Below are 18,923 nucleotides of genomic sequence, written 5' to 3' on the forward strand. Positions count from 1 at the left end.
CACTGAGTTTCTTGGGTCCCTCCTGTAGCCCAGAGAGTCTCAGCTGCTACCTTCCTGGGCTAAGCAGGCTTTGCTAACGGTGGGCACCAGCCCTCATGTGGTGTGGTGCCCTGCCTTGGCTGTGGGTCCCATGGGGCTGCTCAGCGTAAAGAAGATACTGATTCAGGATCAGGAAGACAATTCGTTCATGGGGGTGTCTCTCATCCGTGGAGGTGCAAACACACCGTGGTTCTACTCTTCTCCAGCCTCTGTTGTGCTCTGTTGAATGCATCTTCCCAGTGTTTAGTGCTATCTTGGGTGGACAAGATGCAAGTCTGGGTCATTTTTAGTTACTGATGTTCGTCCAGCTCCGTCCAATTTGAAACTTCCATTATAGATCTGTTTCTTTTTTTTTTTTTTTAATTTGTCAGAGAGAGAGCGAGCGAGAGCGAGCACAGGCAGACAGAGTGGAAGGCAGAGTCAGAGGGAGAAGCAGGCTCCCCGTGGAGCAAGGAGCCTGATGCGGGACTCGATCCCAGGACGCTGGGATCATGACCTGAGCCGAAGGCAGCTGCTTAACCAACTGAGCCACCCAGGCGTCCCTATAGATCTGTTTCTGATCTCTCCCTGTCCAGTGTCTGTAACCTTTGTCCTGTTGGTTGTCGCTACCGTGCTCATGGGCTCTGGCGTGCCCGTTGTCTGTGGCAGTCAGGTGTGGCTTCTCCAGACGACAGCCTAGGCCCTCCACACTGCCCAGATCCTGATGTGAAATGCAACCACCCCTTTTCAGATCTCACTCCGCCTCTTTCTGTAGGTCCTCTTGCACCATGGGCACACTTTTGGGAAGATAACTGCCTGATTCGTGGGAAGTGCACCTATCTCTGTCACACTGAATGGTGGGCACTCAGGCCGCCCCTTTGCAGACCCTCTCTGCCTTGCCATGGCTCTCCAGCTTCTTTGTCCCTGCTGAGGGCCTCCTCATCCATCTGAAAGTCTGTTGCAACAGATACTTCATGCCTCGTGTCCCAGTCCCTTGGCCTCTCCCCGATTTCCGCTCCAGCCGTGGACATTCCTGTCCACCTTAGGCACCCAACCGGTGTATGTACCACGGGGCTTTCTCTGAAGCTTGTGAGAACCAGAAGTGGGAAATGGCCCTGAAGGCCACGGTCAAGCCCTGGGGTGGGAATTGGAGGATGAATGTGCCAGCCTACCCAGCCTCTAGGGGGCCATTCTGAGGTACGTTCCACCTGTTTTTTTTTCCAGATGGTTCCTGGCAGGCTTAAGCCCCAGTTGCCCCGTGGTGATCAGCTCAATAATGCGCCCTTTATTGACCTTTCCTGCTTCTCACTCCCTCACTTGTAGTTTCTTGGGTCACTTCTCCAGAAAACAGCCCAAACTCAGATCCTTGTCTCAGACTTTGTATTAAAATAAAAGAGTTATTTTTGTCTTTCTCCTAAGAGAGAGGTTTGGCTGACTACCACACAGATGACTGATCATTTTCTCATTAATAGCTTGCATTTCTATGACTATATATCCTATGTATTTTATTTTCTTTTTTTTAAAGATTTTATTTATTTATTTGACAGAGAGGGAGATCACAAGTAGGTAGAGCAGCAGGCAGAGAGAGAGAGGGGGAGGCAGGCTCCCCGCTGAGCAGACAGCCCGATGCGGGACTTGATCCCAGGACTCTGAGATCATGATCTGAGCTGAAGGCAGAGGCTTAACCCACTGAGCCATCCAGGTGCCCCGATCCTATGTATTTTCCCGTTGGAATATGCACCTTAAAATTGGTCATTCTTACACCTTAAAATGTGTGTATGGGGGGCGGAGGGGTGTGTGTGTGTGCAAAACGTCCTTTATCAAAGACTTTTGCCCAGTGATAACTTAAAACACAAGTAGACAAAATACAACAATGTTTAAAAACAGAGATAGACAATGGTTTTCCATGGGGCTTATCAAGGCAGAGCTGCGGCTTGCCTGTCCAAATATTTCCTGCTCACTTACTTCCTTTCAGGTGGGAGCAGTCCGTGATGCTTCTGGACTGAGTCATTTTTCCTCTGGCCAGCTCTTCCTCTGTTCCCTTTGAACCCCGTGATTCTTTATTGTTGTTTAGTTGTCATGTTGGGACCCTCCCACTGCCGCTTCCAGTCGGCGACGAGAGAAGAATTAGGCACAAACAAGTCAGCTGCAAAAGACTGGGAGCAGGGGACAACAGTCGAAAAGGACGGCTGCCACGAGCAACTCCACAGTCTCCCTTTTATTGGATAGAAACAATAACCAATAGAAGGATTGATGAAGGGCACACGTTAGTCACGTCTTGCAGACAGGCAAGGAGCAGGATAAAGTTTATAGTTAACCAAGCACATTCAAAGGACTCATCTAACTAACAACGGGCGCTTCTGGGAAGAGAAAGGAGCGACAACGAAAAAGGGAAGCGGCGGTTTTTGTTTCACCCTGAGCTGACCGGGCGTTCCCGGGTGCTCGGCTTCCCCGAAGCAGGCGGCGTTCCGCCCTGGGCGGGCCAGGCATCCCCAGCTGCCCGCTTCTTGGTCGTATATCATCCTTCTCCCCAAAGACCTGTTGCCAGTATATGTATTTCTTAAGGGCATATCTAAATGTGCTTACTAGTAAAGCACATTTACTAGTGCTAACTAGTAAGTCCTCCAGGGGTTACAGTTTAAGTAACAAATTGTTCCGAGGGGCAGCAGCATCCCACCATGGAATTCAGAGACAGCCAGCTCTACATTCACCACCTGGCATGGGGAGACACTGCATAAGACGAGAAAGTGACCGTTTAACCCATTTTAACCGGAGGTAGAATTCGAGGTGCCTACGTCGTGGTAGGATGTAACGATGGTCGTTGTCCCCGAAGCACAGCAGGGCGTGTTTCTGAACCTGAATCCAGGTTCAAGGTCAGGAGCCAGTGTTAGTAGGACGGCCTGTGCCGCCCTCCCAGGAGACCCACAGCTGACCCCTTGTGCTCACCTCAAGATGGGAACAGAGGAGGAAAGCAGGTGGGGTGAGCCATAGAGGACTCCTCAGAGGTTGTTCTAGAATTAGTGGATTGTGAGTGACCTCTTCCACAGAAAGGTCCCCCATGCCATCCTCTTGGCTCAAATTTCCCTGAAGTCTGTCCTGAAGCTGGTTGTGCCAGGCATCACTGCTTATAACCGACATTATAACCCAAGTAAATGTATACGTGTTTATGTACATAGAAGTATAAATGTTTATAACTGACTTTAAAACCCAAGGAAATATTGACGTGCCCCTCTTGTGGGGCAGTCATTTCTCTGAGTGGCATAAGACTCTATAAAACAATACTGCTTCGTTTCCTAGGGAACATGACCTCCCCTCCAGTCCCCTTACGCTTCTGACCCACATCACAGACAGGCACAAAGGCAGAACCGTGAAGTCATCGGTGTTACACTCGGCATTTTTACAGGACTCGTCCTACCACGGTGGCCTTGATCATGTATGACACTTTGTTGGATGAGGGAGCTGTTTCTAGACTTAAGCCGCACTTCTGCGATTCTGTGATGGGCCCAAACCACTTCTTTCTCACCACCTTCCCAAAGAGGGGGCACTGTCTGGCATCTCCTCGGCCCTGTTGTGTTCTCACTGCACGGCTTCTGTAGGCCCCTCTCGGAGCGGGAGGAGGGCGCTGGCAGGCCCTGGGGCCCCGGGTGTTGCTAGGGAGGAGGCAGCCCTGTGGGTTCATCTCAGGCACACACTCATTAACCACTTGGCTCTGGAAACGTCGATGCCCAGAGGGCGTTTCCTTCTTTTCCCAGTAATACTGAACGGCGCACTCACAAAAGTCCCATGGTGTGTGGGGTCCTTGAGATGAGGAGTGTTCTTGCTGCTTTCAGTGCTGTAGGATCCCATTTTACAGATTCTTCCCTCTTTCCGTGGTTGGGGGAAAAGACAAAAATAGAAAGGCCAGGGTATTTCCAGCACTGTGCAGCCCCGACGGGGGCCTGCATGAGACTGGGAGGCTGAGGGCAGTGTGTTCAAGGCTCCGAGTCCCCGTGGGCACCCAGGGCTGTTCTAACATTCCAACGCTCGTGTTTTTAATTCTGGCCCCCGAGGGATTTGCTCATTTTACATACTGATTAGTTTATAGCAGCAATGCTAATTTGTACTGACATTAGGGATTACACACCGAGAATTATTAAATATAAAGGGAACAGCAAACAGCATAGCAGAAGGAAGAGGGAGCATGACTCAGAGGACTGAGCGACGGAAACCTGTCCCCTGTGCCATTACTGAGCCGCGGTGTGTCCTGGGGCCACCACTCAGCCATCTGTGGATGGCTTTCTACACCCCGAGTCACAGTGTGCAAGACGGAGAGAAGAGTTTTGGTTAATCGCTAGGGCTTTTCTTATGGATTAAGTAATGAATGTGATTAACAATAATATGGAGAATTCCCAGTTCCCCACCTGTAGCTCCTCGGTAGCTAATTTCCAATTCTATGTTGATTTCCTTCAATGACTCCCAACCCGACCCAGATGGTATCTATTTAGAAAATTCAGGAAACTCTTAATATTTGCATAAGCAAAGCAAATGGGGAAATAAATTAGTGTAAAGAAATGATCCAATGCAACAGAAAGCTGAATGTAAACAACTTCCGGATTTTCTAGGCCACGGACTCATTTAATCATTCAACAAATATGGGCTAAGCCCCTACTCAGTGCGTAGCTCAGTCTCTCCCTTCCCAAGGCTCTCAGTCTGGAGAGAGTGTCTGTGTGACAGGCCGAGGCTCTGGAGCCCAGAGGGGGAAGCACGTTCCCTTCTGACTGATGACCATAGCCGATGCTGGTTTTGTTCCAGACGCTTCCTCTTCTGATACGTGTGAAGATCCCCAGAGACATTTCCTCTTTAGTCCTCATTACCCTGGGTAGGACGTCATGTCCACTGGACATGCATACAGAGCTCACATTCCTGATGCAAACATGGACACACGAGGGGTGACAAACAGCGAGCCCCTGGAGGTCAGAGGGTCCCTCATACTGGAGGGGGGGCCCACACAGTAGGTGCACCGTGCTCATTTGTCAAATAAACTGGTAATGACCCCCCACCCCCCATCAGCCACACCAGGAAGGCATCAGCATTCTTCCTCATTTTAAAAACGAGGAAGGTAAGTTCAGAGAGCATTATTAAGTCCAAGGACACGTAGCTAGAGAAAGGCAGGACTGGGGCCCAAGCCATGGTCACCTCCCTCCCCACGCTGACCCCTCCCTGTCATTCCCCAATGGCTCGGCTCCATAGGGAGCAAGGGGCTTTAATCCGTGGCTGTGGGAGGCACGGAACTAGAAGCCAGGAGGAAACAGAAGTGTATAATCTTGCTGAGAGCCCAAATGACGTAGGGTGTCCAGGAAAGGGCGGGGAAGGGAGGTTCAGCGGGACACATCTCTGATGTCTCAGCTGTGCTGCTGGTTCTCTGGGTGACCGAGAGCAAGTCCCTGAATCTCCCGGCCACTGCTTCCTCAGTGACAAAACTGTCATAATAATATGGGCCTCTAGGTCTGCCATGAGAAGCGAGCGTGCTAAGAATGATCGTGTCTGGCGCACAGAAAATTCTCCGTTCATCCTCGTTCATTATCATCAGTTTAAGCATTTTTATTACAACCCCTCCTGGGATCTGCCGTTACGCACACGAATCAGAGAGTCCCAGGTCTTAAAATAAATGTCTAAATTGCATGGTCTGTTACAATAAGTAAGTGTTTTTCGAGAATATTCAGAGAATCCGAATCTGTGTCAGGCCCAGGAACACAAGCGAGCTTCCCTTTTCTGTAGGGGCTGCTTTCCGGCTAAGAAGAGCTGAGGGGACATAGTTTCTACCGTTGTTTCTAAAACTAGTAGGGCCGCTTCCCTGCCGTGCTTGGTTGGCTCGCTCGGTTGTAAATGCCACGTTAAGATTTAGGAAGTGGGAGACTCACTCCCACCTTGGGACTCCGGTAATTGCTTTGGGCCTCGGGTTGAGCGTTTGTCCTTTGCCTTGTATTTTCCTTGTGGGGTTATTCGGCCCCTCCCTGCTCTGCGCAGGAACCGAGCCTTGTTTACTGCTGGGTCCCTAGCAGAGGGCACCGTCGACGGCGCGTCGTAGGTGGGCGTAATAGTGTCTTCTTCTTCTAAATGAACCCATGAAATGGGGAACAAGTGAAAGGAGACGAACAGAGCCCCAACCGGGTTCAGATCAGTCACTCGTTCTCTCCCTCCTTCCTTCCTTCTTCCAGAATCCTGAATACGGCAGACACGCAACCTTGTGTTACTTCCAGGTGTACAACTCAGTGATCTGACAAGTTTGCACAGTAGGCTGTGTTCACTGCAGGGTAGTTCCCGTCCGTCCTGTCAGGTGGCCGGTACCATATCCTCCCCCGTGTCCTTTCTGCTGCGCTTTTTATTCTGTGACTTACTTATTCCATGACTGGGGGGCTGCTCCTCCTTCTCTCCTTTGTCCATTTTGCCCAACACCCCACCCCTCCCCTCTGGCAACCATCAGTTCATTCTTATTGTATTTATAGGTCCAACGCTGCTTTTGGTTTATTCATTCACTGGGTGTTTACCCAGAGAAAACGAGAATACTAACTCGGAAAGATATGTGTACCCCCGTGTTTATGGCAGCATTATTTACGATAGCCAAGCAGCCCAAGTGTCCATAAATAGACAAATGGATAAGAAAATGTGGTACGCATGAGCGCGCGCGTGAGCGCGCACACACACACACACACACACGGGAATATTAGGCAACCATAAAAAAGAATGGCATTGTGCCATTTGGGACAGTAGATGGACATGGAGGGTATTATGCTAAATGAAATAAATTAGACTGACAAAGACAAATACTGTACAATTCTACTCATAAATGGAAATAAAAAAAAAATGAGTTGCCCATTTTCTTTTGTGAGAAACGTGGAGGGAGTGAGACCCTTTGTGAATGTACAAACAAGAGCATGCAGCTTCATGCTCTGGTCTGGTGAGCCCCGACGTCCATGCACGCGGCAGCCCAGTTCCAGCTGTCTGTGAGGAGATCCTGGTGGTGGGGGAGGGGAGAGGACAGAAGCTACAGACACCTGCTTGGCCGTGGATCATTAACATATGATATGTGATTTGTTTCAAATGCAGACATGCCTGTTTTATCCAAGGGCTATAGTAGTTAAATATTGGAAATAATATATGCTCACTAAGAAGACTTAGAAAATCAGAGATTTGCTGAAAGAAGTAATTCTACCACCCAGAGGGAAGAGCTGGTAACATTTTGATCCATCAAAATTTTTTAAACGCAATTTTTTTTTTACAATAGTTGTTTCAGAGTATACCTATTATTGTCATAGCTGGTTGAAAAAATAGAAATAGAGATCACTTAGCAATGGAGAATAACAATAGAGATCAGTGGCTACATCTTTGGTGACCTGATTTTAGTGGCTGCATAGCCTTCCTCTGTGTGGCTGTGCCATGATTTACAGCTCTGGTCCTCATTTGGGACCACGATTGTGTGTTTTCAGTTTGGGGCTACTAAGAAAAGCTGTGGTATTTTTGTAGCTAACCTCTGTGCCCATCTTTAATGACAAATTTGCCATCCTTTAAGGGTAAATGTCTACAAGACCCCTGCAGAGCCTCGAGCCTGGGCTGCATTTCCCCAGCATTGCTTTGGCCAAATGTGCCGACTCCTGCAAGAATAAGACACAGCCAGATCTTAAGTGGGTTTTGACAGTCTTTTAGCAAACGCTTTCTGAGAAGCTGTGACCCAAGCATCTGTGAATCAGTCATGACCTCTTTTTAATCTCCGCAGCCAAGATCAGCCCCTGGCGTTTGGTTGTGCCTGGATGATGGAGGCAGTGCTGTCCGGTAAAATGTAGTGCAAACCACAGACATGATTTCAAATTACCCAGTAGCCGCACTAAATAGAAGGAAGAAGAAACAGGTGAAATTAATTTAACAAGTCTGCTTAATGTAACCCAATACATCGAAAATATTGTCTTTCCAACATGTAACGGACATAAAAATACTGAGATATTTTATGCTCTTTGTTGTCATACGAAGTCTTTAAGATCTGGTGTGTATCTTGCACTTTCAGCACATCTAGAGCACATGTGGCTACGAGCCACGGGGCTGGACAGCGCAGGCCTAAAATTAGCAGTTCGGCTCTGTGGAAAACTGAAAGCCCCAACAGATCTTAATTAAAACAGAAACGTAAGTTAGGGACCTTATCCGTGCGGCCCGCCTGAGGATAACAGCCGGTGGCCACTTTGTGAAATTTCTTTCTCTTAACATTTTTAAAAAAGATTTTATTTCTTTATTTGAGAGAGAGAGAGAGAGAGAGAGACAGAGAGCCAAGCAGGAGTGGGGTGGGGAGGGGGAGAGGCAGAGGGAGAAGCAGAGTCCCTGCTGAGCAGGGAGCCTGACCTGGGGCTCGAACCCGGGACTCCGCAGGCCACCCAGGCACTCTTCTCTTAACATTTTCGTAGCTCTGAGGATTTCAGTTTCTCCACATCTGTACCCATATGCACGTTTTACTTTAAGGGCCTGCGGTGAAGACCCCCACGCCCTACCCAGGGGGGAGCCAAAGCTGTTGGAACCCAGCGCTCAGGACAGCCTGCGTGTGTCCGTCACCAGACGAGACTGGCTTCTTCAGGAGAAGCAGCAGTTGCAGGTAAGCAGGTGAAGAACCTTCAGGAACTAGGCCAGTGTTTTCTTACCCATGGAAGCCAAATGCAGCAGGGGAGGGGTCTTTGCTCGGCTCAAGTGAAGCAATTAGAGCTTTGGCCGTCCACCCGTCAAGTACGAAAGGGGGAGCTGGGTGGAAGTTGCTGGAGGGCTTGTAGGAATCTCATTACACACAGGGGTTGAAAGCTCGTTGCTGTTTGTGCCTGTTTTCGATATTCCTCGTTACCTTTCGAATATGCTTTCCTTGTCTGCCAGGCCAATTTGTCACCTCTTTATCATTTTGACCTTTTACGGGGTTCTTTGGAAAGGCGGGAAGAAATCTGTGCTGTGAAAAACCTTAATGGAAGATTGCATAGAGTTGAAGTGTAAGGAGCAGTTGTTAGGGGCAGAGTTTTAAGTGTGGACTGGGCAAGGCTCGCGGGTCTGGAAAAAACTGGTAGACATCTCCTGGGAGCTCCAGGTTGGCCCAGAGCAGCGGGTGACAGTTGGTGGGAACCGGTCAGGGGCTAGAAGTCCAGGTGCAGCACCGAGTTAAAGGCAGGAGGCCATTGGGTGCTCTGGAAGTTGAGGGGGGCCCCTCCCCCAGAGGCAGGGATCCTTGAAGCTGGGTCCACACCAGCTGGAGCCTGGAGGCTTGGGAGCAGGAATGGGGAACAACAAGGGAGCATCGGTTGAAGGCAACGTGATTTCCAGAAAGAGCATAGGTCTTTAACACCCAAGTGAAAATCTTGGTTTAAATTCTAAACAATAGCATGCATTTAGACTGGTTTATGGGGCTTGGACGAGTTGGTGGGCTGCCCTCCCACCCTTACTTCCTCGTGCAGAGTATTTTACTATCTGAGTTTGCACCCAAGTCCCCACAACAGCAAGGTGGCAAAGGGAGGCAAAAGTCATCACAATTGGAAAATATTCTCCAGTAAACTGAACACTTTTATATATTCAGTGAGTATCATCATAAAAGTTTGTGATGTGATGTATGGCTTTTGGGAGTGAATGGTCAAGAAAGAATCCTTGAGATGTCTGCAATGCAAAAAAGATGGTTTTATTTAAGCATAGGGACAGGACCTGTGGGCCGAAGGAGGTGCACTGGGTTTGAAGAGGGACTGATTATATACTTTCAAGTTGGAGGGGTTAGGGATAGTGTAAGTCTCTAAGGAATTGGGAAGCAAGGTTTCCAGGACCTTGAGAGGTCATTCACTACTATCTACTAAACTCTTAGTCAGGAGCCCTTCAGAGGTATATCAGCAGGCCATATGTTTCAAAGATGATTGCTAACATATATCTTGGGGGGCAGTGTAGGTAGAGAGATAAAGAAAGTTTCCAAAGGGATTTTTCTGGGTTAAAGACTTGCAGGATCCTGCAAGTTGGGCTAATGTCAAGCTAAGGTTGACTTTTGCCTCCAGCAAAGTATTCACACTGACGAAGTTGAGTTCGTGGGGGAAGGTCACCCTGCCAGTCTCAAGTACTTGTCAGTGGGCTGCAAAGGAAATTGGATTATTTTTTCTACATTTCTTTTGCTTTTGTTCTCCACATCAGTTTGGGTAGCTGAAAGTGCGAAGTCTGGTTTTGGTTTTGAACGATATTTGCCAGTTAAAGGTCCGCATCATTCCCGATGATGTCAGAGTGGACAGAAAGTAAGTCCAGCCTGGGATCTTTCGTGTTTGAGGGGGATGTTCTCGGCAGAACTCTGGGGGAAGGTGGGTATTCACTATTCAGCAGGTATTTGAATGCCGAAGTTGATGTTCTAGTAGGGGAGAAATGACAAACATAATTAATACCTAAATTATCGCCTTCCTATGTTGTAGGGCAGTAGGAGCCAATGGCATAGGCTTAGATCAACTCCTTGTGCCTCGAGATGGAAGCCGAGGGAAGAGCCACGCGAAGGCCTGCAGTGGGGATGTGCCTCACGCATTTGGAGGGCATTCAGCAGGCCAGGGTGGGGGAGAATAGTAGAGGAGAAGGTCAGGGAGAAGAGGGGTCTTGGAGGGCCTTGCACACTTTGGCAAGCACTCGGGCTTCTCTGTGACTGGGCTGTGGAGCCATGTTAAGCAGTGAAGTAGCATGATCTGACCACATTTTAAAGACTCACTTTGACTTCTGTTTAAGAATAGGATATAGGGGGGCACCTGGGTGGCTCAGTGGGTTAAGCCACTGCCTTCGGCTCAGGTCATGATCTCAGGGTCCTGGGATCGAGTCCCGCATCGGGCTCTCTGCTCAGCAGGGAGCCTGCTTCCTCCTCTCTCTCTCTCTGCCTGCCTCTCTGCCTACTTGTGATCTCTCTCTGTCAAATAAATAAATAAAATCTTAAAAAAAAAAAAAGAATAGGATATAGGGCCCCTGTGGAAGAGAAAAACACGGTGGGTGTTCACAACATTAAAAATAGAATGACCACGCCATGAAGCAATTCCACTTCTTGGTATACGCCTACAGGAACTGAGATCAAGCCCTCAGAGAAGTGTCCCAAACAGCATTATGCACAAGAGCCAAAAGGTGAAAGCAACCCACGTGCCCATCTGTAGATGAATGGATGAACCAAATGTGGTCCATCCATTACACCGACTTAAGAAGGAAGGCAGTTGTGACACGTGGTGCAACGCGGATGAACCTTGAGGACGCCATGCTGAGCGAAATAAGCCAGTCACAGGAGGGCAGATACTATGGTTCCGTTGACATGATGTTCCTAGAGATTCCTAGAGACAGAAAGTGGAATGGCAGTTGCCAGGGCCTGGGGGAAGGAGGGGCCACGAGGAACTGGAGTTTCACGGAGACAGAGGTTTGGTTTATAAGATGGAGAGGTCTTGGACGGTTGTTGGTGGTAGTGTTGTGTGGCAGTGTGGGTGTGCTTAATGCCATGGAACCGGCCTTACGAATGGTTAAGGTGGTGAATTTTGTGGTATGTGTATTTACCACAGTTATAAAGAAAGAAAGGAGAGAATGGGACGTGGGCAGAGGTGGAGGTGGGGAAACCGTGCTGATGATATCGTAATGTTGGGCCGATGGGAGACCTAGTATCTTCTTCTTGGAGTGTCTCAGGGCTGGATCTTCAGCCTCTCCTCAGTCTCTATCCCCCACCCCCTATGGAAGTGGGGTCAGGAGGTAGAAGTTGGAGGTGATCTGTACTTTGGGTTTGAGAGCCCATAGATAAGAGATGGGGAGACCCCCGGGATTGAGCTCTGCTCCTGTCAGCCAGAAACCAATGCACGGGACTCGGGAGTGTGGGGATTGAAAGAGTCTCATTTTAAATTCAGAATGCTACGGGCAGTGAGATGATCATCTGCTCCTACACCGCGCACACAACGGGCGTTCACTAACCTGCTGCTTGTTTTATTCTCTGGCCTCAAGACTGGATGATACTCTATAGATTCTTCAGATTTTGGTTTGCTGCATTAGTAGACATGGAATTTCTTTAATATTTTTATGAGCTGTACACGGCACGGCACTGTCTGCTGCGTCCCATTGCTCTTTCGATCTTGTAGACTTAGGAAACTGTGATTTTCGTCTTTCTCTACACACTGCATTTTCACGTTTGGGGACAGACCAACCGAGGATTGTTTGCTTTTCTTTGTCAGCTCATGACCTGCGTTCCCTGGTTGGCTTGTACCCCAAGCACAGGGTGTTTTCTCCCTATGTTCCAGGTCTTCTGCCTGCAAACGAAGTAAGTCATTTATGTATTTGCTTGGTTATTCCAAGTCAGATCCCTGGCCCACCCCCCATAGTTATTTAGTACTTGGGAGGGAACGTTTTTCCTTATGCCAGCTCATCAGAAATACAAAGCTGGCGTGGTTTTTCCACTCCAGCAAACCTCCAAAAATCTGCCTGCCTCTGAAGGGAACTTCATGGCGCTCGTGCACGTGGCTGGCTCTCACTTAAAGGGCTCATTACCAGCAGAGCAGTCTGCCAAGAGGAGGGTTCCTTTATGTAACCTGGTTTCTCCGTTCTCTGCAGAAAGAGATCGAAGCTCTCCAAGCAAGAATGTCCGTGCTGGAAGCAAAAGACCAGCAGCTGAGAAGGGACATAGAAGAGCAGGAGCTCCTCCTCCGATGGGAGGACTGCGACCTGCCCGCCCTGGTGTGCGGGCTGTCCCCCGGCGAGCTGCGGGAAGTCAGCGAGGCCTTGCGGGACACATTGGCCTTAGCCAGCCAGATTCCCCTCCGTGCAGAACCGCCTGAAACTCTCACGAGGTATTGATTTCCTAACTGAATTGGGATTGCTCACCTCTTTTACCGGTTCACGGGACTGATGTTACTGGCTGTCCCTCGGCCACAAATATTTTCCCAGCAGGGCTCTGGTGTCTCAATGGAAGCGCCATCATTATTTTGAGCCAGAAAGTTTGTCCTTGGGTGGGCAGTCCTGAGTGTTGGGAGATATATTATATCCTGGCCACCCAGCCTACCCAATGCCTGTATACCTCTCCATTCTACTATCCACACCCCCATTTCCAGTTCCTTCCCAGGGGCACCTTCTCTCCCTTTGAGATCTGTTGCAGCTCCACTGGCTAGAGTTTCTGACACCAGCCTTGCTGAGGACTACCATCTGGGAACAGGGGAGCCACCTCTCGCTGATGGAGGGGCTGAGCCATCGAGGGGGTACTCAGTCACTCACCATGTGTCCATCAGGACGAGTGAATGATTAAGAAGAATAGCGAGCATTTTTTGAGTGCTAACTCTTTGCCAGGCACTGTGCTAAGCCTTAGGAGTTGCTTCTCTTATATTTATTTTATAGATGAAGAAAAGAAAGTTTAAGAAGGTTCGTAATTTGCCCACCGTCCCAATAAGAGGCAAAATTGATGCTTAAATGCCCGTTCATTACTTCTCAGCCTAGTTTCTTATCAACTTACTGCGGAGTGAGAAGCTTCCCGATGCTCTGTGTTGTGGAATATCCACAGGATACACTTCTGTGTCTTGCTCTCTGGGAGATCATGGTCCTGTTTTGGTGAAAGACAGAACATGTGTGTGCACGTTAGCTAAAAAGCTGTGGAGTGACAGAATGAACACGCAGACGGGTCGTACAGACTGCGGGAGGGAGTCACATTCTCCTTTATTATGTGCCAAAGACAAGACTTCACAACACTTCCCACCTGCCGTGGTTGCGGACGTGGGCTCTGCCACCTGATTTGCTCAGCCACAGAACAGCTGGGAACCACTTATTATGTGGGGGAGGGAATGATGCTAATAGGGCTGTTTCGTGGACCGGTGGTATATATATATATCCCGGGATGGTAGTAAGTACTTTGCTCTGCTTGCTGCCTGTTATTTTTTCTCATGGGATTCCAGTCTCCTGAGGCCTTCAGACTGCCTGTCCTGATGTGTCTTAGACCACTGAGTGAATATGTCCTTTTAGTCACATAGCATATCCTATCCAGCCACAGAAAGCAAGCCACGGTTGGAGGCTGGGCTAAGGAGGTGTTTAGGACTTCCTCCCATGCCCTTCCCAGCCCTGACCTCCATCTAATCCCATGGTTCATGCCCGGGGGAAGGAGAAGAGATCTGGATTGTTGCCAGATTTCAGCCGAGGACACTGACCATTGGATACGACTTGTGCTCTCCTGCGGTGCTTTATGACATGTCCTTATACTCTTGCCTCTGCCTCTGAGGCTCCTTCCCACTCCTGCATCCTGAGCTGGCCCATGGAAGTCGTTCTACAGCTGTATGTGCACCCATGCACCCTCGTACCCAGGTACCCAGGTACCCACACGTACAAGTGTGGCTGTGCCTCACAGACTTTGTCATTCAGGATTAGACACATGCCCGTGTAACGTGCATTGTATTTTTATATACATACGATGTGGAATACCTAAGATGAAACATACACGTGACTTTATTATTATGTTTACAGATACGTGTATTTACATTTGAGGCTTAAAACGATCCCTTTTTCGTCCTGCCATCCAGATGTGTCCTACTTCTTTTTCCTTCTTCTTTTCACCACACAGAGATCTGTTACACGCCTCTCGTCTCTCGCTCCAGGTGACGGCTCTTTGCTGGGGGAAAAGCTAGGGCATGCTTAACTTAGAATCCACTGTAGTGTTTCACAAAGCCTCGGGGTTTTGAACTGAATTTGTGGGCAGTACCCCTGCAGGTGTGCCCTGGGCTCTACGGAGAAGCTGGGCTTTTTCACAGGCCAGCTCGTGGCGTTCGGAGCAGCCTGGAGTGTGGGGTGGGGGCAGACAGGCCGGTCTCCTCGTCCGCATTTTACAGATGAGGAGACAAAAACTCAGGAGGGATTCCTGGTGAAGCAGCTACGAAGAGGCCTTCTCGTGTGCATCCACAGCTGCCTTTGGGTCTGAACCCACAAAAGGGAGTTTCTTTTGGGAGATCCGAGGAAGTTTTTCTCTTAGGCTGAAACAAGGATCTCTCTGCGGTGTGGTAGGCTGAGGGGGCAGGGCCCTTGAACTTAGATCCTCTCACCTCTAGTCCTATCCCACCGATGTTCTCAGCTGGGGATGTTAGGGTGAGCAGAGCACTAACAGCACGGAGCGGAGTCTGGTGTTGCTGGGAGAGTCCCCACCCCGGGACATCTCACAGTCTGAGTGACCCCGTCCCCACCCCGGGACATCTCACAGTCTGAGTGACCCCCCAACAGGTGGCCTTTGGCATCTCCTTTATTTACTCAGAGATGCAGGCAGGCACCTCCCAGCTTTGGGGAAGTTTGGGGTGTGCAGGTGCAGGTTTTGATAGCTCCGCTGCCTTTCTTCTACCCTAGGGAGATAAAGCTTCATGCTGTTCCTGACCAGAAATATGAGCTGGAAAAAATCACTATTATTATGTGGGCTTCCCGTTTAAGAAGGAAGACACACCTTTTCCAAGCTGATGGGCTGCAGCATGGACGCCCAGAAATAGAGGGTTTGAAAGAACCAATGTGGAGTCCTGGGGCTCGATGGGTCAGAGATTGCTTGGTCTAGTGCTTTTAATTAATTGTGCATTAACTGAGTTTTTCCTAGGTGATGCCAGTTTTTCTTTTAGAAGCTGCTGACTTGGGGGACTATCTCAGAGATGCCCCAGCCAGAAGACTGGATCTTATATGCGTGAATAGCTTTGCTGACAAACGTCTTTGTTGTTTGCGAGAATGGTTTCTTCTTAGACCGGGTGGAGAGATCCTGACAAATAATGAAATTGGCAAATCAGGAAGCCTTATGAAGAGAGGTTGTAGAGACTGGTGTTGTTACAGATATGTGGAAAACAGACCACTCAGCATCACGATTATTATCATCGTCACCCATAAAGATTCTTCCTAGAGACGAGCTCTAAGCTCAGGGTGCCGTCTCGGGAGAAGGTGTTTCTGATTTACTCAGCTTGGTAGTGCGCATGTTGAAAGGGAAGGATATGCCTCTTTCCCTGGATAAACTATTCAGTTTGAAAAGGAACTTCCTAATAGCACTCGGCCCCTCTCAGTGGATCACTGGTGGAGACTCTCTGTGCTTACGTGGCGCCATCATTTCTGACCGTAGCTCGCTGGGAATCCTCTGGTGGGTGTTGGAGAGTGGCTGGAGGTCCGAGGTGGTACGCTGGGCTGGAGAGAGCCAATGGCTTTTTATTTGGACATGATAGTAGAAACCAAGGCAGCAGTTTGAATTTTCTGGTGTCTGTTTTGGATCAATTACCTTAGCAGGATGGAACGAAGAGCTTCGTGTTCCGAGATCTCCTAGCTGCCCTTGATAGAGTCAACATTGTTTTCTTCCAATGACCAAGAGACCATTTTTGGAACTCCACAGTGTGGGAGCTGACAAGGCAGGGACGTAGAAAGGACAGGGGCCGCTGGAAAGATGTGTTTGTTCGAATTTCCTTTATCCGTGGGATTCCAATCCTTCAGCCTTAAAACGACCTCTTTGTTTCCTCTCACCCTTTTTCTGGACGGACGCTCTTATCCAGGGAGCGTGATCCTCCCTCCGCATTAACCCAGGCTCCTCGTTCTGCCCCATACTGACTCCGCTCTGGTAATAGGACTGGGTGTGAGGGGTGGGGAAGGATGGGACACAGAGAGGAAGGGTGTGACGGGTTCTGGGGTTTTCTTTGGGCCACGTCCCTGCTTGTGGGGTGTGAGTTTCCATCTACATGTCATCAATCAGGGAGGGTGTGACTTGCACCTCGTCCCTCTCCAGTGCCGTTGGCTCGGCTTCCCCGGCCTCTGCACACCAGGGGCTAGCCGGGCTGGACCCTGTCCAGCAGCACATGGCCAACTGTGAAGTGAGCCTCCGTAACATTCTTAGACGCCGGTGACGGGCTCGTATTATTAGCCTGTGATTGACCTCGGCATCCCTCAGCTCCTGGAATCTTTCATGCCTCATGGGAAATGTGCGCTGGCAGCACGGATGAATTGTTTCTTGTTGCGTATTTGGAAGGGACGTGTCACATTGCTTTACAAACCGTTGGCACAAACTGTGGAACCGACCCAAGGTTACAGGGAGGCTGGCGGCACCGTGGTGGCCACGTCCGGGACTGCTCTCAGCATGACGGAGCAGCACGGGCAGCCAGCCGGGGCTGCTTCTTGCTCCCCACTGCGTACGGCTGGCGGCACCCCGGGGAGGGCAACCGACTGTTCAGGAGCTCAACCATGCCCGTCACAGGTGTCTTCAGCCCACAGGGAGCAGCCCAGGCCGATACCACGGCTCCCTTCAAGACAAAGGTGAAATAATGGAATTCAGCAGTTCGCCATTGACTGGAGCAAAATCAGTATTCCCACTCTGCCCTCAGATCCATATCTTACGGAGTGAGGGGGCACCGTGAATGAACGCAGCGAGGTCTGCATCGGGATACGGGCCCCCACATCCAGGGCGACCCTCGCAGTCTGTGCAGAGAGGCAGCTGTGTGTCCCCGGGCGCAGGCCTATGTGTGCCCGCAGCCGTGTTAGGCAGAGCCCCTTGTTAGGCCTGTCCACGGTCCTGGGCACCGCTCTGCAGGTGCGTCTCCCAAGTCTCACGTTGATCCTGGCTTGCTTTCTTACTGAGATTTGTATTAACAACCACATATTAATTTTAACCTTCCTGTTGTTTAAAATGCTAAATTTTGCTCACTATAATCCTATGAGTTATCCTGGACAGCATACTGGTTTTATGCCCATTTTGCAGATGAGGCTGCTGAGGGCCCCAAGTCACACAGCAGCAGTGTTCTGACATCTTTGGCTAATTTTTGATCTCGGGTGTCCATGCAGGGGGAGAGATGGTTAAGGCTGACAGCCCAGGAGAGACCAGGGCTTCAAACTCAGTGCCCCGGCAGGGAATGGAAAGAAGTCCCTCTAGTCAGGGCAGGGGTCTTTGGGTCCAAGCAGAAGAGAATGGGTGTCATTCCAGGTCAGCAAGGGTTGTCTCTGTGCCCCACAGATCCCCTGGGGTCACCTGACAGGGCTCAGAGCCAGCAGGTCTCTACACCCAGGCAGCCAGCTGCTTCGGGTCAGACAGGTGTGCTGGGGGAGTTCCAAAGAAAGGATGTAGGAGGAAGGGGAGAGGGCCAGAAAGCCAGGCCTGGCGCTATGGGGACTGGAAATCCGGTTTATAAAACAAACCGTTGGGCCAGGCGATGTTGAAGGTTCCTTCCAGATCTGGAACACTTTGCACTTTCAGATTTTGTGAAATCAGTTAAAAGACATCGCTTGAAAACACAGTCATTCCGTTCCTGATAGCCACCAGATGTGTTCCCCAGCTGAGGTCTCTGGGCAGACTGTGACCATCCGTGGGACACGACGTTCGAGTCCTGTCTTTCCTCGGCGAGGCAGTGCTAATGAAGGGCTCTCCTTTTCCTTCCCGATTTAGAAAAAAAAAATGTCATTTTGTGCTAGATTGAGTTTACAAATTTACAAATTCTACAAATTCTCTGTGTTGTTTCCTTCAAGGAGTTTCCAACTTGGGTCTGGGATCATTCAGGTAGGTTCTTCTAGGAAGACTTGTAAATTGTAGACTCACCCATTCTTCTTTTATAATTTAGGGATCGGATGAACTGTTCTCAGCTAGAGCCCCAGGCTTTCTTCACGATGGGACATAATCATCTTAGACTGACCGCAACCAGCTCCTCTAAGACTGCGGCTGTGGGCAATCTCTCGGCACCCGTGAATTTATGTGGCTTATTTAAAAGTTGTTCCTCTAATCAATTTCAATTTTTTATTGTCCATAATTATCACTTTGAGAACTGTTGCGTACCTCAGTGCTGCATCATTTGGGTATCTTCTACATTCTTCTATTCCTTGTCACTAAATTCTCTTATCCCTGATGGGTTCCAAGAACATTTCCCTGTTTGTAGGTTGTATATCCCTATTCCCGGCTCGAACTCCTTAATGTTCATTGGACA

The 18,923-nt window shown here is 49.5% G+C and overlaps 1 protein-coding gene across 8 annotated transcripts in view; it reads left to right on the forward strand.

Annotated features, from left to right (window-relative positions):
* DISC1 (DISC1 scaffold protein) overlaps positions 1–18,923 on the forward strand; it is a 371,035-nt gene that overhangs the window by 120,121 nt on the left and 231,991 nt on the right. For 7 of the 8 annotated variants that reach the window (XM_032313944.1, XM_032313945.1, XM_032313946.1 and 4 more), the window contains exons 5-6: positions 8,503–8,632; positions 12,592–12,827. In XM_032313944.1, coding sequence (XP_032169835.1) covers positions 8,503–8,632; positions 12,592–12,827 — 366 coding nt within the window. Of the gene's footprint in view, positions 1–8,502; positions 8,633–12,215; positions 12,302–12,591; positions 12,828–18,923 lie in introns of those variants that run through there. The other variant, XM_032313947.1, reaches the window with a different exon arrangement.

The sequence above is a fragment of the Mustela erminea genome, chromosome 14 (assembly GCF_009829155.1).
Source record: "Mustela erminea isolate mMusErm1 chromosome 14, mMusErm1.Pri, whole genome shotgun sequence".
NCBI lineage: Eukaryota > Metazoa > Chordata > Mammalia > Carnivora > Mustelidae > Mustela > Mustela erminea.